Consider the following 27556-nt stretch of genomic DNA (forward strand, 5'->3'; position numbering starts at 1 on the left):
CTATCGAGAACCTCTTCCACCATACTAGCCTCCACCACCACTTCTTCATTTTCTTTCTCCGTGAGAGACATCGAGGCGTACAGGGAATCCAATCCCTCAGCCATCTGATTCAGTCTATGGAATACTCGTACGCCGACGAGAAGGAATGAGCCTCTACTCTAGGGCAAAGAGAGGAGGACTTTTGTTTAATTAAGGTGGAAGGACTTGATCAATTCAAAACTGTGTAAATGGTATTGCAAGTTGGCTTACCCAGAAACTTCTCCTGCATCAGGAAATCCCAAAAGTCTAAAGTTCATACAAGAAATTCAATAGACCAATCTTCACGGGTGTTTGATTTTGACGTTTGTTTAATTCACGCGGAAGGACTTCATAAATATCTCAGAAGTGGGTCAATGAAAGAAGAGAATTCATTACAATAATCCTAATGTAGTACGTTCCATCTTAACATTTGTTTAATGCGAAAAGACTAGTATTAGAAAAGGAAGAAAAAATGTATTGCAAGAAAGTAGAAAGAAAACTGTGTCTTGGAGAGAATACTAATCAAAACTTGTGTCGTATTTCTTGTATCTGTAACGCCTCGATTTTCATGTACGGAAACCTGGGAATCGTGGCATTGGGATGATAACAACACGAGTCACACATCCCAACGATAAGTTTCAAGTGTGTGTACAAGCAGAAAGTGTACAACAAAAAACGCAACGGATAAATTAAATAAGTCAACTAAGTACTAGAATTTTAAATACAGACTACCAAAATAAAAGTATTACCGAAAATTATACAGTTATCCATGAAAATAAAGTAAAAGCCAAATACATAGACAAAAAGGAAACAAATCCCATAATCCAAAAAGCGACCACATGTCACTGAAGCTGATCCCTCAGACTCAACGTCTTCATCAGCATCTAAATCTACAATTCCATAAAATGGAACCGCAAGATGTCGAATACAATGAGATTGTGAATCTCAGTAGGTAATCACCCAAACAAACTAAGAGATAAAAATACATTAATACATCCAACAAATATGCGTGCACATGATGAAACACGAATGTGACCCAAAACCCTCATTTTTCCCGAAAATGATTATTTTCCAACGCACGCCAAAAATCTCATTTGACCTGAAACATGTTTGTCAATTTCCAAGAAAATGGCCCAAACAATGGTGCTCGTATCCATTAAATCATAAACCGTCATTTTCCCGAAGAATGGCCTAACATATCATTTATCAATTGCTGTAGGCGAGAATTAAAGGTAGGATTAGCACCATCTCTGCTTACCACCATCCCTACTATGTGCACCGTAGTCGGAACTGCCACCATCCCTGCTTATCACCATCCTTACAGCATGCACTGTAGGCGGGAATCACAGGCAGGACTACCACCATCCCTACTTACCACCATCCCTACCACGTGTATCGTAGGTGGTTAGATTGAAAGATGTTGGAATAACTACTTTAATGTGATAAATTTTCAATGTTCCCACGTACGTCAGGAAATCCCAAAAGTCTAAAGTTCATACTGGGACTTAATTAATGGTGTTCGATCTGCACATTTGTTTTTTTGCAAAGTGACTTTAGTTCAAAACCGTGTAAACGAGTTGACTTACCAAGTGTACTTGTAATGTATGTTTGTGCTTGAAGAAGATCTTTCTCAAAAAGCCAGAGGAAGCCCTTGTTTTGCCTGTGTATCGTATGTACGTACTATGTAGAGTCCAACAGTTAACTGCAGTCAATTCCGTGTACACTGAACTTTCGTTGAACTTTCCTCAATTACGCAACGCAGTTGTGTTAAGGCTAATGATAGAGATGAGATGAGAATTTTGTAAATAGCAGTAAAATAATTTAATTTGATTATTTTTTAGATTTTGAGAAAGGAGAGAGAAAAAGTTGAATAAAAAATATTGTAAGAATATACTTTTAGAATATTATTTTTATTTAAAAATTTGAAAAAATTGTAATGATTAGTTTAAAAATTTTATATTTAAATTATGTTTGCAAATAAGATGAAAAGAAAAGAAATGATAATTTTGTGTCTCATTTGAGGTCCCAAACCCGACAGTCATCAAACTATCAATGAGCAGTAGAGTAATTAGTTTATTAGTGTAAGAAATTGTGAAAGTATTAAAAAAAAAAAAAATTCTATATCTATTTATAATTAACTTTATGTATAATATTATATGTATTAAATATTTAATTTAATTTTTTATTTTTAACTTTAATTTTAAAATCTTCATAATTAATTTTAATAGTTGACACACGACAATATTTATCATTATGCGCATAAAATTATAAGTATAAATAATATGTGTTTAAAAAACAAACAAACCACAACCCCCCAAGAATGGCAAAGCTAAAATAGAAACGAGAATATGGCAGAATACTTATAATATTTATATAAATTCCATCGACTTTGCTGTAAACTTAAGTTCCCTTCACTGAATGATAAGCCATGCTACAGCGAGCATCATGATATAGAAACTTATTGTGAGTTGTTGTCGTGGGCATTGCTCTTGTTAGTCGTCGGCACCCACTTTTGTTCGTCATGTAGGATAGGGCATGAGATGGAGAGAAAGAAAGTAGAGAGAAGACACTGGAGAGAAGATGGAGGAAATGAAACAGAGGATGAGGGAGGGGAAAAGCAAGAAATGTAAAGATTGATCGGGTGTATGAAAACACCTATGTTATTTCTTTTGGAACACATGCGGACCTACAGAGAGTATTGGAAGGAAAGCCTTGGTTTTTCGATAGTGCTATGTTTCTCCTCATGTTGTATGACGGAAAACTGAAACCAGGGAAGATAGTCTTCGACAGTGAAGTTTTCTGGATGCAAATCCATAACTTACCCTTAAGTTGCATGTCTGAGGAATGGGGTTACAGAATTGGGAAGACGGTGGGCAAGGTGGTAGATGTAGATACGCAAGAGGATGGGACCGGATGGGGTAGATGTTTAAGGGTAAAGGTGGAGATAAAACTTAGGAAACAAATTGCCAGGGGCAGGTTCATAAGTGTCCAGGATGCTAAACACTGGGTTCTCTTTCGATACGAATCGTTACCAAAAATTTGTTTTCAGTGCGGCTGGCTTCTTCATGATGATCAGGGGTGCCAAGCGAGCAAAGAAAATCAGAGAGAGGAGGACCCCGATGGAAAGCCACAGTTTGGCCCATGGCTTCGGGCTGAGAGGGCTCCTAGACGTCGGTCTGGCCAGGCGCGTTATCCAAACGATACGGGAGCAAGGGAGAAACAGAATTTCAGTGAAGAGGGGAGGGCAGTAGTACCAGAAGAAAGTGCCCGAGAAGGGAGGCTGGCGGAGGGGGTGGATGGTGGACAAGAGACCCCTTCCGGCTTGCCTCACGTACAGAAACCTATGGAATCTATGAAGGGTGACATGGCAGACACTAGCTGCCAGAGACAGCGGGGGACAAATCTAGAGGAAGGAGGGGACGTGATGGAAGCTGACCTTCTAAGCTGCTTGAAAGAAAAGGAGCAGTGTACGTTGGGGCTAGTCAGTATCAGGCGGGAAAATGAGGAGGAACTGTACAAGGCAGGGAGAGATCGATATGGGCGGGAAAAGGGGAGTGAAACAGAAACTAACGTTGGGCCAGGCGAAAAGGCTGGGCTTTATGGTGAACTGGGCCGGCTTTTAGACCAGGAAAGGCCCATCTCCTTTTCAGTAACTAACCTGGAAGAAGAAGCGGTTGAGACAGGTCTGAATCAAGAACAAAGCAAGGCTCAGCAGAAAGAACACCGTAGCTGGAAACGTCAGGCCAGGGTGCAGAGTTGCCCAACATCCTCCTCTATCTCCACACGGTCAAAAGGAGCAAAACGGGGGTTAGAGGTAAGTTATACTAACCTTGGATCTCAGAAAAAACAAAAAAGGCCTGGTGATTCGGTTTCTTTGGAGAAAAACAATGATCGTTGGGATATGGTGGAGGCTGCTAGGCAGCCCCACCAGAGATTATGAGGATTCTCAGTTGGAACTGTCGGGGGCTTGGGAACCCCCGAACAGTTCAGACCCTTCGCATGATAGTGAAGGAGAAGTTGCCTGATGTGGTTTTCCTTATGGAAACCAAACTCCCATATGGTAGAGCAGATGGGATTGCAAAGTCCTTAAAGTTTGAGGGCTGTTGTGTGAGTGAGGCGGTTGGTAGAAGTGGAGGTCTTATTCTACTGTGGAAACAAAAGGACCAGGTAGAGCTAGTTAATTACTCAAGACATCACTTTAACGTTTTGGTGAATGATACTCAGTGTAATTTTAAGTGGCTATTAACATGCTTTTATGGGCACCCGAATGCAAACTTGAGAAAACAGACCTGGGACCTTTTATCATCTTTCAAGCCTAGTGAAGGGGGTTGGGGGGTGATAGGAGACTTTAATGAGATATTGCTAAATGATGAGAAGGAGGGGGGAAGAGGCAGGAGTGAAAATCTCATGAAAATGTTTAGGGGGCTGATGGAAGAAGGGAACTTGATTGATCTGGGATGGAAAACAAACAAGTTTACATGGTGTAACCGACATGAGGATGAGTCTTTCACAAAGGAAAGACTAGACAGAGCTTTAGCAAACCCGAGGTGGAAAGGAATTTATACAGAGGTTTCAGTGGATACTCTTCCCGCTATCTGCTCTGATCACAGCCCAATACTACTTTCCTGTAGTTTTGAGAGGTGCTCAGAATACAGATATCATTCTTCTTTCAAGTATGAAGCCAACTGGATAAACGAGAGGGGCTGTAGAGAGGTAGTTTTGGATGCATGGCAGGGGAATTATAGAGGGGTGTCTGGTGTGGAGAAGGTCTTATATAAGCTTGAAAGAACTAGAAGGGGTTTTCAAAAGTGGAGTAGAGGCATGGCAAGAGACAGAAATAGAGCTATAAGAGAAAAGACACAACAGCTAGGTGAGCTTCAAAGCCGAGAAGAACCAAGCACCATAATGAGACAAAAAAGCCTACAGTTAGACCTGAACTTTCTGTTGGAACAAGAAGCTATAGGGTGGAGGCAAAGGGCAAAGAGACACTGGCTGATTGGGGGGGATAGAAATACAAAATTCTATCATGCCTGCGTAAATCAGAGAAGGCAAAAGAACAATATCACCAGGATCATTGACATGGAAGGAACAGAAGTGAGGGAGAAGAAAGAGATAGCTGCAAGTTTTCAGAACCACCTCAAAGCAATATACAAGTCAACAAATCCCAGTTCAGCAAGTATAGAGCAAAGCCTGCAGGGCCTGGAATCAAGACTAACAGCCGAGATGAGTCTAAGACTGGAAAGAGTCTTTACAGAAAAGGAAGTGGAGCTGGCACTCAAACAAATGTCTCCTCTCAAGTCACCAGGGCCGGATGGGTTTAGTGCAGGGTTTTTCCAAGAACACTGGGGACTAGTTGGGAAGGAGGTATCTCAGGCAGTGCTGAACTTCCTAAACTCAGGTACCTTACCAAGGGAGTTAAATCACACTCATATTGCCTTAATCCCTAAGGTTAATTCCCCCACTTCAGTACATGAATTTAGACCTATATCCCTATGTAATGTGTTCTACAAGCTGATCACGAAGGTTATGGCAAATAGAATGAAAGGCATGCTGGACAAGGTGATATCAAGGAATCAAAGTGCCTTTATCCCCAAGAGGATGATAACCGATAACATAATGGTGGCTTTTGAGGTTCTTCATTCAATGCAGCAAAAGAAAAAGGGTAAAGAGGGGGTTATGGCAGTCAAGTTAGACATGTCGAAAGCCTATGACAGGGTTGAATGGGATTTCTTAGAGGCTATGTTATTAAAATTGGGTTTTGGACAGAAATGGTCAAATCTGGTGATGACATGTGTCAGAACAGTATCATATTCGGTTATCATCAATGGACAGCCAGGAGAGACAATAGTTCCCACTAGAGGACTAAGACAAGGTGATCCCTTGTCACCCTACCTATTCTTATTATGTGTTGAAGGCCTCAGTAATTTACTACAACTTGCTGAATTGAAAGGCATGATTAAAGGAGTCGAGGTAATGAGAGGAGGAATAAGAATCAGTCACCTTCTCTTTGCAGACGACTGTGTTATTTTCTGCAGAGCAAACATAATGGAGTGGTACCAAATTAGGGGACTCTTGGCCGTATATGAGCAAGCTTCAGGTCAAACATTAAACAGGGAAAAGACCAGTGTATTTTTTAGCACCAACACAAGAGAAGAAACAAGGGAGTTCATCCTACAACAGATTAATGGTTCAAGATGTAATGATTATAACAGATATCTAGGACTCCCTACAGTGGTTGGAAGATCAAAGTATAACTCTTTTAGGGGCTTGAAAGAGAAGATATGGAAGAAAATAAACAGCTGGAAAACAAAATTCCTCTCATCCGCAGGAAAAGAAGTGCTGATTAAAAGTGTACTACAGGCAATCCCTGCTTATGCTATGAGTGTTTTTAAGCTACCAGTTATGCTACTAAAGGAGATTGAAGCTATGTTGGCAAGATTTTGGTGGAACCATAAAAAAGAAGGGAGAGGCATACATTGGAAGAGCTGGTGTTTCCTAAGCACAGTAAAAAACCAAGGGGGATTAGGATATAGAGATCTCAGTTCTTTCAACAAAGCACTACTAGCAAAGCAGCTGTGGAGGTTTATAAAGGAACCAGATCTGCTGGTTGCTCGGGTGTTCAAGCAGAAGTACTTTCAAGGGTGTGACCTGGTGGATGCAAAGCTAAAAGGGTCCCCATCTTTTGTGTGGAGAAGCCTATGGTCGAGCTTGAAGTTGGTTAAGGAGGGAATGGTGTGGAGGGTTGGAAATGGTAAGAACATCAGCATTTGGAAAGACAAGTGGTTACCTCGACCTGTATCTTTTCAAGTTCAGTCTCCAATGAATACTCTTGACAGTGAAGCAAAGGTGGAAATCCTTATAGATGTGACCACTAAATCATGGAGAAAAGAGGTGGTGGAGGCAGTTTTCAGGGAGGATGAAGCAGAAATGATCCTATCCATTCCTCTGAGCAGTAGGGGAGCAAGTGACAGGAGGATTTGGGCAGCTACAGCAAGAGGAAAATTCTCAGTCAAGAGTGCCTACTTCCTAGAAACTACAATGCAGAGAAGAAACTTGGGGGATACATCCTCACGAGGGTCAATCAGCGGTATGTGGAGGAAAATGTGGGGCCTCATGATCCCAGGTAAGGTGAAGATGCTAATATGGAAGTGCATTGGTAGGATCCTTCCAACTAGAGACAAACTTTTTAGAAAGAACATAGTGGAAAGCAACTTGTGTCCAATCTGCCTGAGGGAACCCGAAACTGAAGTGCATGTGGTCTGGGAGTGTCCTGCAGCAGCCGATGTGTGGGGAGGCTTTACTCCTTTTAGTAAGTGGAAAAGGAGCTTTAATGATTTCCAACTGTTGTGGGAAGAAATGGTAGTCAGGTTGAATCAGGAAGAATTGGAACTGGCAGCAATAATTTTTTACCATCTGTGGACAAGAAGAAATGGAATGGTTTTTCAGGAAACATTTCATTCTCCTAGTTTGATTATTGCGAAGGCTTTGTCTGAACAAGCAATGTATAAAGAAGCACAGTCAGGGGGTAAGGACAGAACAAAAGGAAGACAAGCAGATGGTATGAAGCAGATTTGGAAACCCCCGGATTGGCCTTTTTCAAAAGTTAACTTCGATGCAGCCTTTGATCATGATAGAGGAAGAATGGGACTGGGAGTAGTGTTAAGAGATTCAGAGGGGGAACTGCTGGGGTGTCTGGTAGCTCCAAGGGAGAACATCCAGTCAGCTTTCCAAGCTGAGTGCTACGCTCTTCAAAGAGCAATGGTTCTGTGTCTTGAGCTTGGACTGTCACAAGTATGCTTTGAAGGGGATGCAAAAAACGTTGTAGATGCAGTGAATTCAAGTGAAGAGGACAGCTCCTGGTTAGGACAAGTGATTGAAGACCTGCAGCTTATCATGGCAGCTAATCCAGAGTGGGCTTTAAATTTTGTTCACAGAAGTGCTAATGCAGGTGCACACACTGCTGCAAAACTAGCCATTAGTGTGGCCAGTGAAGCTGTTTGGCTGGAAGATGGTCCTGATGTAGTCAAGAGAGTCATCTTGGATGACTTAGTTTGTATTGCTCGTAATGAGCCTCCTATATGAATGAAATTTGGTTTCCTTATCAAAAAAAAAAAAAAAAAAATTAGTTTTCCTGGAGTGTCTATGTGGCACCCTATCATTGGCTGGTGCAAAATTACCTTTAACACCCGTCCGACCCCAAGTTTTTTTCTTTTATAAAATTGGCCGACAAAATGTCTAAGAAGGCCATTTGGCTTTTTTAATTTAATTTTTATACATTTTTGATACTTATAAATATTTAAAAAACTCACAACATCATTAAAAATACATTTCATTTATTATTAAATAAAGAATAAAAAAACTATCGGGACCCACTGTCAGGACTCATTATCGGTGAGTTTAGCATTTTCCTTATAAAAAAACAGCACAAAAAACAAAGACGTTACAAGAAATAGCTCCATAAGAACAGCACTGCCAGTAATGTGGAGTAATAAACAAGGTCTTAGTACAATAAGCTAGTAATCACTACTAATCTATTAAGTGATCCGATGCATATGATGGATTCTTACCGTTATGAAAATCTAATAGACATTGTGGGATTTTGATTAAGGGTATATGCTTCCTATTACAATATTGGATGCTGTCCATTGTGCAATGGCATGCATGCATTGATTTTGAAAGCGATGTATTTTAACCATCTCCCATCTTTTAAATTTTTGTAGTATTAATCTTATGTCTCTTATGATACTTTCTGCAAGTTGCTCTTGATTTTCTTGGGGGTCCTTTAAAGCTGATATGGTTCTATGAGAATTTTCTTCTACTAGGATATTTTTTAGGTGTTTGGATTGAGCTTCATGTACTCCTATGAATGCTGCCATAGCTTCTCCTTGATTTGGATTGCAGCTCCCTAAGTGCTCAGCTATTATGAAAACAATTTTGCAACTGTGTGATCTGCATATGGCAGCAGAGGTGCTGCCATTTGGTTTAACTGCTACATCAAATGCAATTGAAATGATATCTGGAGGAGACCATCTGTTCTTGTTTTGAAGTTCTTTCCATTCCCAAGCATTACAATGATCCCTGTATGAATGGCTAACTCTTGTATCAAATCGATTTATTGATAGATTTGCATAATGCATATTTATCATAATGTCTCTATATTTTGTGTTTTGTGTTTTTTTTTCTATATAAATTCAGCATGCAACGTCAGCCTCCCTCAGATAGTAACTTTTTGTATGTTGTGCCAATACTTGCCGTAAAAGTGTCCTTAGGTTTTGTTTGGATACACAAATCTCTCAAACCATCTCATCTCAATATCAAAACATCATTTAGACGCAAAAATTTTTCAATTCCAAGTTTTCAACTTTTTTATCTAATCGTTACAACATTTTCAAATTTTTAAATAAAACACTTCAACTGGAAGGCCCTGGCAACTTCGATCAGTCCTCAACTGAAGAACTCTTGAACTTTTGCAAATGCTTCCACTGGAAGGCCCTCCTCCTCAAAGCTTGAGATATCACCTGCTACTGCGGAAGCAGAATGATAACCAAGGTATTACTTTCATGTTAAGAAAGATGCCAAAAAAAGGCTATGCCTAAAAAAAATTTAGCATGTGAGATACCTCTGCTCTGAAGTCCTTTGGAAATTGATCCTTAGCATTCCACAATATGTCAATTTCATCCTGGTTTAGGATCAATATATTAGACCTAATAAAAGCAGTATATATTAAATATTACTCGGAACATCATCTCTTCACGTGCTATTTCATCATTCAAGCTAACACACTCCACCACAACATCACCTTGAATATGGCGATTGATGTCTATTTTAACTAGTTCGCATTCTCCCTGAAACACAATTCTAAGGTAAACAAACAGTCATATGTACAAAGATTAGAGCAAATTGTGGATTCACCTAACATGAAAACATAAATCCAAACAAAGTTTGCATCCAGTGAGCTTCCACAGCAGATTAAAGCATAGAAAGAAAGGTATCAATAGCTGGATACAAATCAATTCAATTATATTTGTGTGTTATTTGGTGTTATTTGATCTAGTGTCTAGTCCAGGTAATCTTTAGGAGACTCAACAATACAATGAAGCTCCCAAAACACTGACCCCACCATATTATAACCCCTTGGGTTTATCCTAATTGGTCATGATATACCATCCAAATCCATTTTGGATTTCAAGTCAGGACCAGAAAGCCATGTTAAACTTTGACCACACCCTTATGATTGCTGAAGTCCCAAATTAAAGAGATATGCCAACCTAGATTGACCAGTGTAATTGCTTTTGATAATGTAAATAGTTCCCTCTATAACATTAATTAAAGAAAAGATGAACTCCTGTTTTTTTAGAATATTTCCACGAGATTACTGATCACAGTGACATAAATGGTTGTGCCAGAGGCGTGATATTCTGTCCAGTTTTTAGGCTATTGAACCTGATTCTAAAATATTCTGTCCAAAACAGAATATTGTTTTTGGAGAAAGAGAGAGAGAGAGAGAGATGCATTTTGTTTTTGGAGGTATAGTGGAAGATGACATTATGATCACCAAAACATTTATAACATGACCTGCTCAAGCCAAATTAAAGACATGACCTACATCCCATATTCATCAACTGAAGAGTTGACATAAGATAACCATAAGAATGTAATAATATAACCAGACTTGTCCCTTTAGCTACTGAAATTTGACATATCTATGCAGAAACTTTAAGTCAAACCATTGTTGGTTCATATCAGTTGTAAGCGTTTAGCACACATCACCACTATTATTGTTCTAATCATATTTCAATGTTAAGTTTGAGCCCAACTGTCCTGGAACTCTTTTATTGAAAAGAATCTGTAGTTCAAGCAACAATTGGCATCAATGATCTCTTGACAAAATGGCCCCTCCTTCCCTTACAAGGTCAGAGGGTAAGGTCACATAGGTTTATTCACCTACTGGAAAAAAATAAAGAGAGATTCTAAAATCAAGTGACACGTCATAAAACCTGTTACTCTTGGTATCAGTTTGTACTTAATGCAAAGAAATTTTCAAATACAAGTACAAGAAGTTAGAAAAAGAAAACCTAGAAATAAGAAACGAAGTCTGCCCTATATATAGTGGAATGCAGAACATGTTCTTTTATCTGAGCTCCTATAGTTTCGATAAAGATTTGTACATTTGAGCTCTGGACTACTTGAAGCTGAGGCGAAATTAAACCTTCATTCCAATTACCAGGAGAAGTACATGTTTGAAGTGCCACCAAACTTACCACTAAGTCATGCAATGATACTTTCACCTTTGAAAGCATGATTTCACAGTTATATGCCTGCCGGTGGTCAATCTGCAGAAGTGATAACATTACATAAACTCTAGATATTGATCTACTATTCATAAAAACTGTAATTTGGCCAAACAAGATAAATGAGATAAGAAAGTGACACTAATAAGAACAACAATACATTACATCTCTGTACTGCAAAGCCTCCCCCATCACAGAGACAACTGCTAGTACCAAGTCACTGACCAAACCTCCCAACCAAATTGGCTTAACACAGTCCTTTTCGATGGATTGTTCATACCCTTGGGGTGGTGAATCAGAAAGGAAGGTTGCGCTTGTAGGGGGGAGGGAGCTAGTAAGAACACCAAAAAAAAAACCGAAAGACCATAAAATAGAAGCCTACAAATAAGTTCAAGTGTCTTTCCTCTATATGTGATTTTAAGTTTTATTATGTGGAGCCCACAGGATACATATAATGGAAATAAGACTCCCTCATAGTAGTTGAGGGGATTCCAAAAATGAAAAATGCAAACAGTTATGTCAGTTTTGACTTTAGTTATTTGGTTTGGTTAAAAGCCCATTTGAAGAGTCATGCTTTTCTGCATCAAGCACAAGTTTAAGGGGTGCTCTTGCAATGAAGTTCAGTTTAAGGTTTCAAATAGCTTCAAAGAATTATTTGTAATGTTGGGTTCTAAAAGGTTACTGGTGCTTTTAAGCTGAGTTTTCTAATAGTACTAGGGTTTTCTAATAATTTCTAAGAATCATTGAATTCTTGGGTTTTAAAAGCTAGTATATTTCTGTTTTTAAAGGTATGTTATCAAATAGTCTAGGAGTCTATATACTATGTTTTATTTATAATAAATATGATTCAAAAACTTTATAAGGTTTTTGATTAATAAAAATATTCGGATATTTTGTTCATTGGAAGGCATGAACATTTGCCATTATCCTCTTTAAAATTTGATGGAATCACAACCATGCGTTCTTACATTTTCCATCACATAATCCTGATTGGGATCTCTTTTATCATTTTCCCCCTTATTCCATCTTCTCAACAATCTAAAGTCCTAAAGTTCTGCTCACTATCTCAAAATCTTACAACCTTTTCTTCATCCAGCCTTAGCTAAAATCCACTGACAAGGTCTAATACTTTCTGTCATCTATAAGAACCTTAATAATCTCCCCTTTCCTTAGCCCTTAGGAAATGCAATCCTAAACAAGTTGTTCTATCCTACATCAGACGGAGTACCATAAGACAAAGAATCTGAAAAAAAAAAATTCACTGTAAAATTTTAACCAGAAAAGCAGATGTGTACTGAGCCTCGCATAGACTTCCTAACATGATCTGAACTTGGAATTGAGGCTGAGAAAAGATTCTCAAGTTCTGAAATGTCAATGTCTGGAGCCCTACATCGAGAGATAACAAGTGAAATAGCCTATTAGATGTGAAGGAGACTCAAAGCATGCTTATGCTTGGACACAAAAGTTCTCCTAGCAAAAAAAGCATGTACTTTGAAGCTGCACCCAATTTTTGTGCCTCCACCCAAAGAGTTCCTGATGCTGCTCTTGTTAATTTCAACCAATGCAATGGCTTCAGTTTTTTGTTATGATAATTCTTGGCACTTATAGTACGTGAAAGAATTTGCCCCTTTCCCTGCTGAGAGAATTAAACGGTGATCCAGAAGATGGAGATACAGAGATACTATTTCCATTGCCATCTAGAGCAAGGGATCCTGGATGACCATCACCAGTCCTAGATGTACCTTTAAGAAAAGGAGCTGGTGGAGGGGGCGGGGATGGGACAGGTGGAGAATTTTGTGATGCAGGGAGTGAGTTCTTGTATGAAAAAATGGGGGCAGGAGGTGGTGGTGGCACTAAAGATGGAACTCTAGGACCTGCAACCTGCTGAGAATGAGGAGGGGGTGGTGGTGGAGGATGTCCTGCTCTAACAGCGATATGTTCCTTCAAAAGAGGTGTTGGAGGAGGTGGCGGTATTGGAGGGGGTGGAGGATTCGGAGGAGGCAGCCTAATTGATGAAGTAACTACAGGAGCTGAAGGAGGATTAAGTAATAAACTAGTGGCAGGAATTGTAGGACCAGCAGTTTGCATGGTATGAGGGGTTGGAGGCGGAAGCAGAGGCAGCATAGCTCTAACAGCTAGATTCTCCTTCAAAGGAGGTGCTTGAGGAGGCAGCAGTGTTGGAGGTGGTGGAGGAGTTGGAGAATGAAAAAGTTTCGTAGAAACATCAGTTGAGGAAGGCTGTGGTGGTGGAGGAGGAGGTGGAGGTGTAGGGGGTGAAACCAAAACAATTTTGGCATCTAGAGATTCAGATGTGTGTGAAACAGACAAGGTTAGATCTGTAATGACTGGAGATATAGCTGGCGGATGGGTGGTTTCTGCACTTTCAGATAAGGTGTGATAATGTAGCTGACGTTCTATGCCAGAAGTTTGGGCTACAGATGCATCTTCCACAGATTTACAGAAGACTATTGTTGACTGAGAAGATTGAGGTATCCCTTGGCAGCAAATGTCAAGATTGTCTGGATAGTTGAGGCGGAATCTGAACTTCAGGAGTCTCAGCTACCTTTCTACTCAGATAAGTACCATGAGATTGCTTAGGTGAGGACATGGACATGGACTGAATCTCTGGGGACAGAGACAAGGAGTTCTTAGCCTTACTTTCCAAGACCGTAGGCTTCTTTTTCTCCCAAAGCTTTCTAGGACTTGTCTCCTGCAACAGACCACTCGTTTCAACACTCTCATGAGAGCCACTTTCCAACAGTTCGTGGACAATATTTGATGCACTCATGTGTTGGAGCACATTTAGTGATGCATCGGCCCTGGGATCTAAACAGTCCACATAACTGAAGAACTCTTGAACTTTTGCAAATGCTTCCGCTGGAAGGCCCTCCTCCTCAAAGCTTGAGATATCACCCGCTACTACGGAAGCAGCAGCATCACCTTGAATATGGCAATTGATGTCTATTTTAACTAGTTCGCATTCTCCCTGAAACAAAATTCTAAGGTAAACAAACAGTCATATGTACAAAGAATATGTAGATAGAATGAGAAATCACCAGCCACTGAATTGGAAACTTTTTCCACAACTTAATTAGACAAAATAATCCTACTTAGTAGTGGCTATATATTATAACTTTATTCTATTCGTTGAACTAGAAAAAATTTGTATTCTTCTTCTGCAACCATTATGCAATGAGATACTGATATAGTCCTCTAAACACAAAATTGGGTTGCCATTTGAGCTTTCTAGTATATAATTTAGATAACCACTAAAAAATACTGCCTCGACTTAGATTTTTGCTCCCTTCTACTCTGCTTGGTTCCTCAGAATGTAGAAGCAAAGGAAGGGGAGAAATTATAAATTTTTGGGCTTTTTTTAATTTTTTTTTTCTTTTTTATGAATTTCAAACAAAAGATTTAGGAATTCAAAAAGCAGAAAAACCCTTGGAATTCAAAAAACACACGCAGATGGTGAAACATCCCACTCTTCCTATTCACAATTTTCCATTTATCCCTTGCAACTTGGAAACATTTTCGTCATTTCCCTCAACCTTTTTTTAACAAAGAAATAAAACAGAACAGGAACGTACCGTAGACTCGCTCAGAGATCTCAAGAAGCCCATCGGGCGGCTTCCGGAAAAAGAGCTTGCGCAGCAACGCCATCTCAGTCGTCCAACGACACCTCCAATTGTAGTTCTATATTAAACTATATATATATGTACTATATTTCTGGGTGGGTGTGTCTAAAGTTTCTGTGTTAGCTTGTTGTCAGGTGTTGGGATTGGTGATGTTGGTGTTGTTAACGATGAATTGACGGATGTGTTTGTTTCTGAATAAGATAATACCGTTTCTTTGGTTTTTTCTGCGGGCTGAGATTATTACCTACCAAGTCGCGTGGAGGCCGCACCGCCGCATGACGTCCCCCGCCGACAAGTGGATGAAGTTGGCTTATCCACACCAGACTGCTATATTATGTCCGAATATTTGGTAATCTTCCACTGAAAAAATTGAGCTTTCTTGGGTTAATTGGTAGGGACGTACTGATTATAGTTGGTTTAGGCAAGGGCAACTTGCCTGCTTAAGGAACTACGAAGCTTTTTGCGGCACAGAGCTTCAAACGGACGGGTGGACTTTGGGAGGTGGAATTTCCTTCCGAATGGCTTGCAGAGTTGCGGACTCTATGTTCCTTTGCATGGTATATATAAAGATGCAATCCTCTCTCTCTCTCTCTGTGGTTGTACGATAAGTTCTTCTTCAATCTTCTTCCAGTGTCTGACTGGTAAAGTTTCGTTACTTATTCTGGCTAGGCTTTGAACTTAATAAGCTTATCGCCATGTTTTATGGCCAAAATGGGGGACTTGGATTTCTTTAATTGGTGCATTTTGGAGTCAGTTGTATTGAGAGTTCAGCTGTGTAGATTGGGTTTCGAACATGGCATAAACTAGAACTTGTTTGATAAAATGCATATCGAACGCTTGCTTCGTTTGCCTCGGGGAGAGAGAGAGAGAGGAGGGGGGAATAGAAGACAGATAGAACAAACAAAACTTAAAGCGTAGTAACAGTAAAGTCTTGGGTTATCTATCATTAACTCAATTGCTGTTGAGGACCTTTTCCAGGATCAGTTTCATCCATTATCTCTTTTTATTTGCTCTCCTTTCATTCTTATATACCACTTTGGCTCCGCAACTTTTATAGATCAGCACCCACTAAGGATCAGTATCGTTGGGATACAATTCAACTCTCAAATTGTCCAAAACCTTCAGCTCAAAAGATCCTAAATCGGCCTCCAATTCTATGTATTCATATCATTATTAACCAAATCTACGCCTTAAAAATTACTGCATACATCATCTGGGTCTTTACTGGTTATCTCAGCATACAAAATAATATTTGTTGCCCTATGAACTTTTTTGAAAAACACAACAGCATACAACACAATTCCACTAATCTCCTCTTAACTATTTCACTTTCTTAAAACTCTTCTTGATATTGCCCCTGTTAAACCAACGATGATTCCTCAACAGTTTCAGGTCATGAAAACTGAAAAAAATGGAGTCAATTTGAATGATACATTCCTTCTTCCACAATAAAGGACTCGGCAGTGGAGAATTCCAGATGTTTAGATGCATTTTGGTGCAGCCAGTCAAGTCAATTCTCTAAAGCAATTTGATGTGGCTTCCATTGAATTGTAATATTCTTGATACTACTTCTGGAAATCTTTGTAATGACAAAGGATAACAATTTCTCTCTCCGAGAGATCTAAGAAATCCGAAGTGGCAGAGGAATTAAACATCATATAAAGACATTTGATATTGGGGAGAAATTTAATTGACTGGAAATAATTCTCAACATTCAACACTTGTAATACACTGCTCCCATCCTTCATCTCCTTTCCAAGATTTGTATAACCGTCAATCTTTTTGCAGCCCGTTAGATTTGAAAAACCGAGTGCAACAAAGTTCCCAAAGGATATTGATGCTTCTTCCCTCGCCCAACTCCTTGATGAAGCTACAACGCATTCTAAAGGCAATAAGTTTCTTTCTATGGAAATTGAGTGGCAAAGATTGTAAAGGATAATTCGACCAATGAAGTAATCTTAATTCGAACATCTTCACCTCTAAAAGAAGAAGAAGAGTAAAAGGAAGAGATAGAAGCTCCTTGAAAGGCGTCACCCTCTCTGTAAGCGTAAATACCATTCATCAGAGAGGTTCAATTACAGAGAAGTTGGAGAAAGAAAGAAGAACAATAACCATTCTTAAGCCATGTATCATACACATGTGTACATATATAAATTGATTTTTTTAAAACAATAAAGTGAACTCAATTTCAGCATATCGCCTGTGCTGTTTAATGGTTCATGCAGTCATGACTATGAACACAAGTTATGGTTTTGTTTGTGCTCCAAATTCTAACCTCAAATTCAGCTCCTTCAGCCAACTGATCAGAAGAAGAATTCACCTGCAAAGCTTTGACAAAAGATATACATTTTCAAACTATTAACATATATATATATATATACGCAACATCATTAATTAATTCGGAGTGAAGGGAAAAATTGTATCCAACGAAAATTAATAGTACTGCTAATTAATTAATTACGGTTTCAGTATAGAGAGCCAGCGACTTATCATTTAATCCATCATGTCTGTGGAGTGCCAAGAAATACAAGAAAGGGAATTAATTAATCCAATTTAATATCCCAATATCAGAAAATGCCATGATCACCTAACATATTAATTATATATATATATATATATATATTTATATATATAACACAGTTTGCCGTTTCTTTTGACAACATTTATGAATGAAGTATTGATGGGTTCTCTAAACAAGAAATATTCAATATCATGAATAAGATGTTTATAGTTGCAAATGCTTATGTTAACAATAATCTCAGTCAAACTGAGACAGTTGAATTATTAACTACTAGATTTTCTGGTATGCTTCGATTATATAAATATATATATATATATAAATATATATATATACATAAGAACCAATAAACCAACAAATTAAAGCGTATTAATTAAGTTCCATATAATTTTTCCAGCTATGGGAAAAACTGCAGCAGAGTTTTAATCAAAAGAAAATAGAAGAAATATATGTAATACTTGCAGGTATTTGGTCCAGAAGACTTTAGTAAACCTGAAAGTCTTTCAAGAAGCTGAGGAGGAGAAAAGAGAGCAACATATTGAACTTGGCACGAGAAGAAGAGAAACTAAGTGGTTACCACCCACTGAGAGCTTCACAAAATTAACTTTGATGCAACATTGAATAAGGAAGAGCAGAAAATGGGTATAGGAGTGGTAGCAAGAAATCATGAAGGGGAGATCATTTTCTCTTTGTGAGCAGCTAAGAACTTTCTTGGAAGTGTTGAGTTGGCTAAAGCAAGTGCTATGTGGAAGGCAATGGAAACATGTAGAGATCATCAGTTTCAGAGAGAGTAACTTTCGAAGGTGATGCATAAAAAATTATCAATGAAGTAAAGGAGGCTGCAAGTGGATGGATGGGGCAACACCGAGCACACAATTATCATGTCACAAACAACACCGAGCACACAAACAAGTCCAGCATCCGATCATTTACGAAAACCTTTTGCACTGGCATCGTAAAATCCTTTTATATGCCATTAATATCATGAAACCAATCCAATTAAAAAAAAAAAAAAAAAACTGGGGAATTTTATCCATGCAAAGACATTGACCTGGTGCCTAGTAAGCCAGCTTCTCTGAATTCGCTTGGCCTTCTTGGGATGTAGATTGAGAGGCAGGTACTTCTTCTTCTTTTAAACTTCCCTTAGAGCCTCCTTCTACTTCTGTGAAATCACCGTCAACACATGCGCAATCGATAACTACATTTGAATTGCTCAAGTTTTGAGAGCGCCTCTTGTGTCGTGGATATCCATTGAATTCCAAGTTGCGGTCTTCATCATCTCGGTGTCTCTTACAAAGTAGGATACCATTCGATGAATCTACTGAGCACTCCCCAACTGTTAAACTCTCATTCTCTTCATGCTTATAGATTATGTGTACTCCACAACTTTTAAACATCACTGCAGCTTCTTCATTGCTATCAAATATAAACCTCAGATTGTCTCCTTTTGGGTACCGTAGCCATTGCTCGATACATTCTGGAAATGAGTAATTTAGATATACATGATCCCAGTCTCCTAATAATTCAAAATTTGCTTCTACAAGCATGTTACCGTTTATAGAAACACGAATACCGGAGGAGGAGTCATCCATGCCGGATCCAAGAGCAGCACAGAAAACAATTCCTATGATTTCATCCAAATACAAGGGCCCACTAATATCCAATTCACACGAATCTCTATTTGAAGGCTCATTAGTATGGCTAAACCAATCTGGAATCTTATTCCCTGGAAATATAATTCCACATAAATGGTTCTGAATATGTTCCTGTCAAACATGTATCGCATATTTTCATAAGGACAAGGCAATCTGCAAACAAAAACACCTACAAAAAACACAGAGAGAAATAGAGATCACATACCTCAACAAATGAAGGATTTGGCACCTGACTCCCTATATTTGCATCCAATTTATGGCAACTGGACAAATCAATCCATCTTAGTTCTCGCAAGCCACATGATGTATAGAATTGAAATTTTGTTGATACTTTTGGGAATCTTTCCAAGGAGAAACACTCACTAGCATATAGCTCTTGTATATTTGGTGGAAGATGTAGAATTTCTTGAAGTTTCTCGCAGTGCCACAATTTGAGAATCCTCAATTCAACAAAGGTTTCGATGAACAAAGGAAGGTTGACAATTGCACACCAAGATAGATCTAACTCGTGCAAAGTGGATGAGCAATAAAATGAAAAGTCATCAAGGTACCATTTATAAACTGGCGTTGGGAGTAATTCAGCACTTGATTCTGGTTCAGACCTCTTCATCGTTCTGAATGTACTTAGGTGGATATTTTTAAGCTCAGTCTGGTACCCAAAGGATAAACTTATTTCTTCTTTTGCAAGATTTGTACACTTATTGAAAGAGAGACTCTTTGGATCTTGCCAGTTAGGATCGCTGATTGGGAAACGCATTAGGTCCATGCAACCTTCTAGATATAAACGTCCAATCCCAGTGACACATCCATTAATACACTCACTGAGACAAAGCACCTTTAGATTTTGCAACTGATGAATGCTACTAGGGAGACGCATAAGTTTTGTCCATTGTTTGGGCAGAAGTAACTCTTTAAGTGCAGGAGTGAGGTACCCAATGGATGAAGGCAATTCTTTTATTGCAGTGCCCCATAATGAGATGCAACATAAATATTCCATTTTACACTCGATTTCTGGAAAGTGTTGAAGTTTTGAGCAATTATAAAGTGTAAGGACTTCTAGAGATCTTAACTTGAGATGCCTGGGAAAACTCTTCAGGTTGAAGCATTGATAAAGACGCAAACGAACAAGCTTATCCAGGAATCCAACAGAATCATGAACTTCGACTAAATTTTCACAATCCATAATATCCAATTCCTTTAAATTTGAGCAACTTGAAAGATTGGAGATTTTGGTTAATAACTTACACTCAGAAAATTTCATTATCGTCAAGTTCTGTTGAAAAACAAAAAATATATATATTAATAGTGAGGAAGTTCACATGAACACATGGGTTTAAAGAAAGGAAATATTCAAAGTAATAATTGTACCTTAAAGTGGCCGCTAATCTCCTTGATGCGGCCTCTATACAGTTGAAAATCAATGAGCTTCTCTCCACGGAAATTGGATGGCAAAGATTGTAAAGGACAATTTGACCAATCAAGCACTCTTAATTCATTAGAAAGATAATTAAGTGATCTTCCAGAAAAGTGTGCACCGCGGCTTATAAAAAATCTTAGTCTTCTCATCTTTGCAAACGATTTGGGACTCAAGCGTATCATGTCATGATCATTAGCCCCAGGCAAAACCACTAATTTTATCCCCTCAACATTGTTTGTTCCCTAATGAGACAATTCATAAGGTTGCCAGTAATGTCAGATCGTTAAAATCTTCATTTCTAAGCACTTATTAAAATTGTAATATCAAAACTATAATGTCCATTATAATTAATATTCAAAATTTGTCTTTTTTCAAATTTACTTGTCATTATTAACTATACATTCATATAAGACATGAAGGCAATATACTCATGATTAAAAAATACTCATTCTTGTCTTTGAAAAGGGATGATTATATATCTTTGAAGGACATTTAAGTATGATGATTTAATGATTCCCCTAATTAGCTAAATACATTACCTTAAGTTGGAAATATAAAAAAATGATCATATTATCGATGGATACATATATGATAGTTTATTTAATATGCAGTACTTTTCCATTTGTTATGAAAAGAAATTCAATACTTTTAATGTAAGTTTCACTAATAAAAAATGTTCAATTAAAAGAGCTTTTAATCTAAGAACTTACTGCATTTTCCTCTAGTACATAGCGAACATCTTCATGAAACCATAATCTACTACGTGCGCCTGGTTCTTTGCGTGATTCCTTTCGAACAATTTCTCTGCCATATCTTGTAACAAGTCATGCATCCACAATGTATTGTGAATAGTAATTGTAATGAGACATTTATCTATAAGCCTTCTGATACCATTGTCTGGAGAGAAACCACAACTATCTAATATTTTAACGACATAATCCAAGTGTTGTCCTTTGAAAAAAAAGGCAATATCAAGAAAAATCTCCTTCTCGTTATCATCCAATCCATCGTAACTTATACAGAGTACTTCTTGAATATTTTTGCTAGGAATTCTTTTATACTTATCCAATACACTTCTCCATTGATTTATACTCTGACCCCTTAGATCTGAGCCTAGAATTGTTAAAGCTAGTGGAAGACCCTCAGCATATTGTATTACTTGGTTAGAGAGTTCCACATAATCTTCAATAGGTTTGTCTTCCTCAAAAGCATGCCAACTAAAAAGCTCGAGAGCTTCATTATGTTCCAATCTCTTTACTTCATATTTTGAATCAACCTTATGGTTATTTAATAAATTCTGATCTCTTGTAGTTATGATGATTCTACTTCCTAAACCAAACCAATCACAACCTCCAGCTAATGTTTCTAACTGGACTAACTCATCCACATCATCAAGAATTAAGAGAACTCTTCTAGAGCAAAGCCTGCGCTTTAACTCATAAACTCCTCTATCAACGTTACCAATATCAAAACATTTAGAGGCTTTTAGAATCTCATTAAGAAGTGTATTCTGCATTTGGACCAGACCACCCACTTGGTTTGAAGTTTCTCTAACATTTTTCAAGAAACAATGAACATCAAATTGTGAAAAAAATGAGTTATAGATCTTTTTGGCAATAGTTGTTTTACCAACTCCTCCAACTCCAAATATTCCCACCATGCGTATGTCATTCATCCCGATGCTTAAAAGCAAATCAATGTCTTGCATTCGAGACTCCATCCCAACTAGATATTTTGCAACATTTAAATATGAAGAATTTACTATTCTAGAGACCTCTTGAACGATTTCTTTGATGAATTTCGATTCATTCCTGCATACAAATAAATTAATGAGCTGGACTCTTCACATGAAAAACAACCAACATAATCTAATTAGTTTTTTTCTCACAACCAAAAGTAAAATAAAAAATAGGTGGTAGGTTGTACGGTATAGATCCCCCTCCCCAAATTCCAATCCGCACAAGCGTTGAACACAAGTAATGCTCTCTGTTTTGTTAGATTCTTTTCTTTTACACATGATTGCATTTACATGCATTCTTAAATTTGTTTTGGTTTTCAAGAGTACTGTTTTTTTTTTTTTAGAAATAATATTTGTAGTCGTAGAGTGTACAAGTACCGCACAATTTCTTTGAAAAAAGTGAGTAAATATGAAACTTATATGAAAAAAATTAATTTTTTAATAGCAGACCCTACTTTTTTCAAAAAGATTTTGCAACGGTTGCGCATTGCATAGCTACATTTAAGTTATATGGTACAGAAAATAAATAACGTCAATTATTTTTCTTAAGTACTGATGTGTTATAATAATAATAACAAATCTCCATTGAAAGGCACAAGAGTGGTTAGAGTTACCCATTTTCCAACTCGTATCCAGCTAAATTGGCCACTTCTTGTAGGGCTGTTTTCCACCTCTGCACCTTCTTCATGTCTTCATTGAATTTTCCCATACATACAGCCAAAGCTTCTCCAAAACTACCTCTTTGATTTCGTACTTCCGATGAATTTACATGATAAAATATAGGTAAAACTATTTGTTGCTTTGTTTCCTTGCAATTGAGAATGTTGAGCAATTCATCCAAACACCAAGTAGATGAAGCATAGTTTTCTGAGAGCACGATAATTGAAAGTCGAGAATTTTCAATGGCTTGGAGAAGTGCAGGTGAGATTTCATCACCTCTTCTAAGCTCGTCCTTATCTATGTAGGTGTGGAGGCCATTTTGAAGCAAAGCATGGTGGAGATGGGCAATAAAAGTATTGCGAGTATCTTTTCCTCTAAAACTCAAGAATACATCGTAAAACCATGAAGAGGTAACAGTAGAAGAGGAGGAAGAAGAGAGTGCACGGAAAGACATGGAAGAAGTCATTGTGTTTGCAATGCGCTGAGTTCTCCTTTTTACTTCAAAGTAGCAGTGTCCGTCATTAAAGGGTAGCGTACAAAAGTTAAATGCAGTCAATTTGGTCTGAACTTTCGTTGAACTTTCCTCAATTACACGTTGCAGTTGTGTTAAGACTAAGGATGAAGATGAGATATTAGAATTTTGTGAATAGTAGTAAGACAAATTTTGAATAGTAGTGAAATAATTTGAATTAATTATTTTTTAGATTTTGAGAAATGAGAGAGAAAAAGTTGAATAAAAAATATTGTAAGAATATAGTTTTAGAATATTATTTTTGTTTTGAAATTTGAAAAATTTTGAATTTGTATTATTTTTTATTTGAAATTTTAAAAAAATTGTAATGGTTAGTTTAAAAATTTTATATTTAAATTATATTTGGAAATAAGTTGAAATGAAATCAAATGATAATTTTGTGTCTCATTTGAGGCCCCAAACCTCACAGTCATCAAACTATCAATGAGCAGTAGATTAATTAGTTTATCCTGTACGAAATTGTGAAAGTGCTTAATTTCAAATTAAAAAAAAATTGTCTTAATCTATTTATAATTAACTTTATAAATAATATTATACATATTAAATATTTAATTTTATTTTATTAACTTTTTTATTTTAACTTTAATTTTAAAATCTTCATAATTAATTTTAAAAACAGTATATATCATTATGCGCATAAAATTATAAGTATAAATAATATTTTTTTTATAAACAAACAAACCACAACCCCAAGAATGGCAAAGCTAAAATAGAAACAAGAATATGGCAGAATACTTATAATATTTATATAAATTCCATCGACTTTGCCGTAAACTTAAGTTCCCTTCACTGAATGATAAGCCTTGCTACAGCGTGCATCGATCATGATATAGAAACTTATTGTAACACCAGTGGATGACTTCCCTCTCAGATCTAAAAGCAGTGGCTTCTTTCGACATCAGCCGTAGATACTGCTACAGCATCATATTTAAATTTTTCGGCCAACTTCCTTATCTTTGATGTGATAAATCTTCAATTCTACCACTTTAGGAAATCTCAATTAAAGTCTAAGTTCATACAAGAAATTCAATAGAACAGTCTTAATGGGTACTGTTTGATTTTGACGTTTGTTTAATTAACGTGGAAGGACTTGATCAATTCAAAACTGTGTAAATGGTATTGCAAGTTGGCTTACCCAGAAACTTCCCCAAATCCCAATCCGCACAATCCTTGACCACAAGTAATTCTCTCCTTTTTGTTAAATTCATATCTTTTACAAAGCAGGGAATGGTCCGAATGATTTTTCTCAAAATGAGAAAGGGTGACCTAAGGGAGGTGTTGGGACCAAGGTTGATTAACAAGAGCACGATAAGTCTCTCTCAAATATATATATATATATATATATACCATCTTTTCTACATGACCAAGGCTGAATGAGTTTAGTTCAAAACCGTGTAAATGGGTGCAAGTTAGCTTACCAATCATACTTGTAATTCATGTTTGTGTTTGTGCTTCAAGCAATATTATTAGTGTGGAGAGCTTGAAATGTGTTGGAGTAGGTAGTACTTGACGTGACAAACCGTTAATCTCACACGTCAGGAACATATTTCTCGCAAGACTTAAACCTATCTTGAAACGACATTATTGGCATGGGGAGATTGAAAGATGTTGGAATAGCTACTTTAATGTGATAAATTTTCAATGCTCCCACGTCAGGAAATCCCAAAAGTCTAAAGTTCATACTGGGACTTAATTAGTCGGTGTTCGATCTGGACATTTGTTTTATTACACGCCGCGTTAGGGATAAGGAGTGAGATGAGATGATATGAGAATTTTGTAAATAGTAGTAAGATAGTTTGGGAATAGTAGTGAAATAATTTGAATTGATTATTTTTTAGATTTTGAGAAATGAGAGAGAAAAAGTTGAATAAAAAATAATTTTAGAATATAGTTTTAGAATATTATTTTTGTTTGAAAATTTGAAAAAGTTGGAATTTTTTATTTTTTATTTAAAAATTTGAAAATGTTGTAATAATTAGTTTAAAAATTTTGTATTTAAATTATGTTTGGAAATAAGATGAAATGAAATCAAATGATAATTTTATGTCTCATCTGAGGTCCCAAATCCGCCCGTCATCAAACTATCAATGGGCAGTAGAGTAATTAGTTTATAAAATTATAAGTATAAATAATATATTTTTTTAAACAAACAAACCACAACCCCAAGAATGGCAAAGCTAAAATAGAAACAAGAATATGGCAGAATACTTATAATATATATTTATATAAATTCCATCGACTTTGCTGTAAACTTAAGTTCCCTTCACTGAATGATAAGCCATGCTACAGCGAGCATCATGATATAGAAACTTATTGTAACACCAGTGGATGAATTCCCTCTCAGATCTAAAAGCAGTGGCTTCTTTCGACATCAGCCATAGATACTGCTACAGCATCATATTTAAATTTTTCGGCCAACTTCCTTTTCTTTGATGTGATAAATCTTCAATTCTACCGCGTTAGGAAATCTCAATTAAAGTCTAAAGTTCATACAAGAAATTCAATAGAACAGTCTTAATGGGTACTGTTTGATTTTGACGTTTGTTTAATTAACGTGGAAGGACTTGATCAATTCAAAACTGTGTAAATGGTATTGCAGGTTGGCTTACCCAGAAACTTCTCCTGCATCAGGAAATCCCAAAAGTCTAAAGTTCATACAAGAAATTCAATAGACCAATCTTCACGGGTGTTTGATTTTGACGTTTGTTTAATTCACGTGGAAGGACTTCATAAATATCTCAGAAGTGGGTCAACGAAAGAAGAGATCAATTCATTACAACAATCCTAATGTACGTTCCATCTTAACATTTGTTTTATGCAAAAAGACTTTAGTATCAGAAAAGGAAGAAAAAATGTATTGCAAGAAAGTAGAAAGAAAACTGAGTATTGGAGAGAAAACTGATCAAAACTTGTATCTTATTTCTTGTATATGAAACGCCTTGACTCCCGCGTATAAAAACCTGGGAATCATGGTATCGGGATGATGATAAGACGAGTCACGCATCCCAACGATAAGTTCCAAATGTGTGTAGAAGTAGAAAATGTACAACAAAAAACGTAGCAGATAAATTAAATAAGTCAACTAAGTACTATAATTTTAAATACAAGACTACCAAAATAAAAGTATTATCGAAAATTATACAGTTATCCGTGAAAATAAAGTAAAACGCCAAATACATAGACAAAAGGGAAACAAATCCCATAATCCAAAAAACGACCACATGTCACTCCTTCGGCGAAACCAATCCCTCAGACTCAACGTCTTCATCAGCATCAAAATCTACGGTTCCATAAAATGGAATAGCAAGATGTCGAATACAGTGAGATTGTGAATCTCAGTAAGTAATCACCCAAAAAACTGAGATAAAAATACATTAATGCATCCAACAAATATGCGTGCACATGACGAAACATGAATGTGACCCAAAACCCTCATTTTTCCCGAAAATGATTATTTTTCAATGCACGCCAAAAATCCCATTTAACCTGAAACATATCTGTCATTTTCCAAGAAAATGGTCCAAACAATGGTGCTCGTATCCATTAAATCATAAACCGTCATTTTCTCAGAGAATGACCTAACATATCATTTATCAATCGCTATAGACGGGAATCACAAGCGAGGCTGCTATCATCTCTACTTACCACCATCCCTACTGCATGCACCATAGGCGGGACTACCACCATCCCTATTGCGTGCACCGTAGGCTAGACTACCACCATCTCTACTTACCACTATCCCTACAGCTTGCACTGTAGGCGAAATCGCAAGTAGGACTACCACCATCCCTGCTTACCACCATCCCTACCACGTGCATCGTAGGTGAGAATCACAGGTGGGACTACCACTATCTCTACTTACCATCATCCCTACCACTAACACTGTAGGCGAGAATCACAGACAGAACTCTACCACCATCCCTATAGCGTGCACAGCAGGCGGGAATCACAGGCGGGACTACTACCATCCTTACAGCTTGCATTGTAGGGGAGACTACCACCATCCCTACTGCATGCACAGTAGGTGGAAATTGTGAGTGGGATTCTACCACCGTCCTCGTTTACCACCATCCCTACAGTTCTTTTTCT

General features: G+C 37.4%; 4 protein-coding genes and 1 pseudogene across 5 annotated transcripts in view; 1 reads left to right on the top strand and 4 right to left on the bottom strand.

Moving 5' to 3' along the window:
* LOC122297542 (disease resistance-like protein DSC1) overlaps positions 1-20594 on the bottom strand; it is a 34501-nt gene extending 13907 nt beyond the window's left edge. Inside the window, exon 1 of the mRNA XM_043107652.1 lies at positions 20489-20594. The gene's annotated coding sequence lies outside the window, so the exon portion shown is untranslated. The remainder of the gene's footprint in view (positions 1-20488) is intronic.
* On the bottom strand, positions 9456-14495 carry LOC122297029 (formin-like protein 13). The gene is made up of 10 exons (XM_043106816.1): positions 14463-14495; positions 13873-14295; positions 12984-13784; positions 12800-12942; positions 12621-12695; positions 11475-11640; positions 11280-11351; positions 9753-9863; positions 9638-9697; positions 9456-9536 (listed from the first exon to the last, which is right to left on the bottom strand). The coding sequence occupies exons 1-10, from the start codon at positions 14493-14495 to the stop codon at positions 9456-9458; spliced, it is 1965 nt and encodes a 654-aa protein (XP_042962750.1).
* On the top strand, positions 14710-17141 carry LOC122297543. 2 transcript variants are annotated; one of them, XM_043107653.1, is made up of 3 exons: positions 14710-15296; positions 15369-15504; positions 16736-17141. In XM_043107653.1, exons 1-3 carry the CDS (start codon positions 15127-15129, stop codon positions 16877-16879), a joined length of 450 nt encoding a protein of 149 aa, XP_042963587.1. In that variant the 5' UTR covers positions 14710-15126; the 3' UTR covers positions 16880-17141. The 2 variants fall into 2 exon arrangements, 1 of the variants encoding a protein (XP_042963587.1); XR_006238808.1 differs by having other exon boundaries at positions 14710-15504; positions 16334-17141.
* Positions 17114-27556, bottom strand: part of LOC122297538 — a 40900-nt pseudogene continuing 30457 nt past the window's right edge.
* LOC122297541 (disease resistance protein RUN1-like) lies at positions 20641-23432 on the bottom strand. The gene is made up of 3 exons (XM_043107651.1): positions 22890-23432; positions 21248-22348; positions 20641-20779 (listed from the first exon to the last, which is right to left on the bottom strand). Exons 1-2 carry the CDS (start codon positions 23399-23401, stop codon positions 21259-21261), a joined length of 1602 nt encoding a protein of 533 aa, XP_042963585.1. The 5' UTR covers positions 23402-23432; the 3' UTR covers positions 20641-20779; positions 21248-21258.

This window comes from Carya illinoinensis, chromosome 15, assembly GCF_018687715.1.
Source record: "Carya illinoinensis cultivar Pawnee chromosome 15, C.illinoinensisPawnee_v1, whole genome shotgun sequence".
Taxonomy (NCBI): Eukaryota; Viridiplantae; Streptophyta; class Magnoliopsida; order Fagales; family Juglandaceae; genus Carya; species Carya illinoinensis.

Coding starts and splice junctions, on each gene's coding strand:
- LOC122297029 (XM_043106816.1), bottom strand. CDS start 14,495: ATGGTTGCAGAAGAAGAATACAAATTTTTTCTA. Junction 9,864..11,279: donor TATCATTGCATGACTTAGTG/GTAAGTTTGGTG, acceptor ATTGTGTTTCAG/GGAGAATGCGAACTAGTTAA. Junction 9,537..9,637: donor CAAAGGACTTCAGAGCAGAG/GTATCTCACATG, acceptor CCGCAGTAGCAG/GTGATATCTCAAGCTTTGAG.
- LOC122297543 (XM_043107653.1), top strand. CDS start 15,127: ATGTGTTTGTTTCTGAATAAGATAATACCGTTTCTTTGGTTTTTTCTG. Junction 15,297..15,368: donor ATATTATGTCCGAATATTTG/GTAATCTTCCAC, acceptor TAGTTGGTTTAG/GCAAGGGCAACTTGCCTGCT. Junction 15,505..16,735: donor ACTCTATGTTCCTTTGCATG/GTATATATAAAG, acceptor ATCTTTTTGCAG/CCCGTTAGATTTGAAAAACC.
- LOC122297541 (XM_043107651.1), bottom strand. CDS start 23,401: ATGACTTCTTCCATGTCTTTCCGTGCACTCTCTTCTTCCTCCTCTTCT. Junction 22,349..22,889: donor GGATACGAGTTGGAAAATGG/GTAACTCTAACC, acceptor ATTTGTATGCAG/GAATGAATCGAAATTCATCA.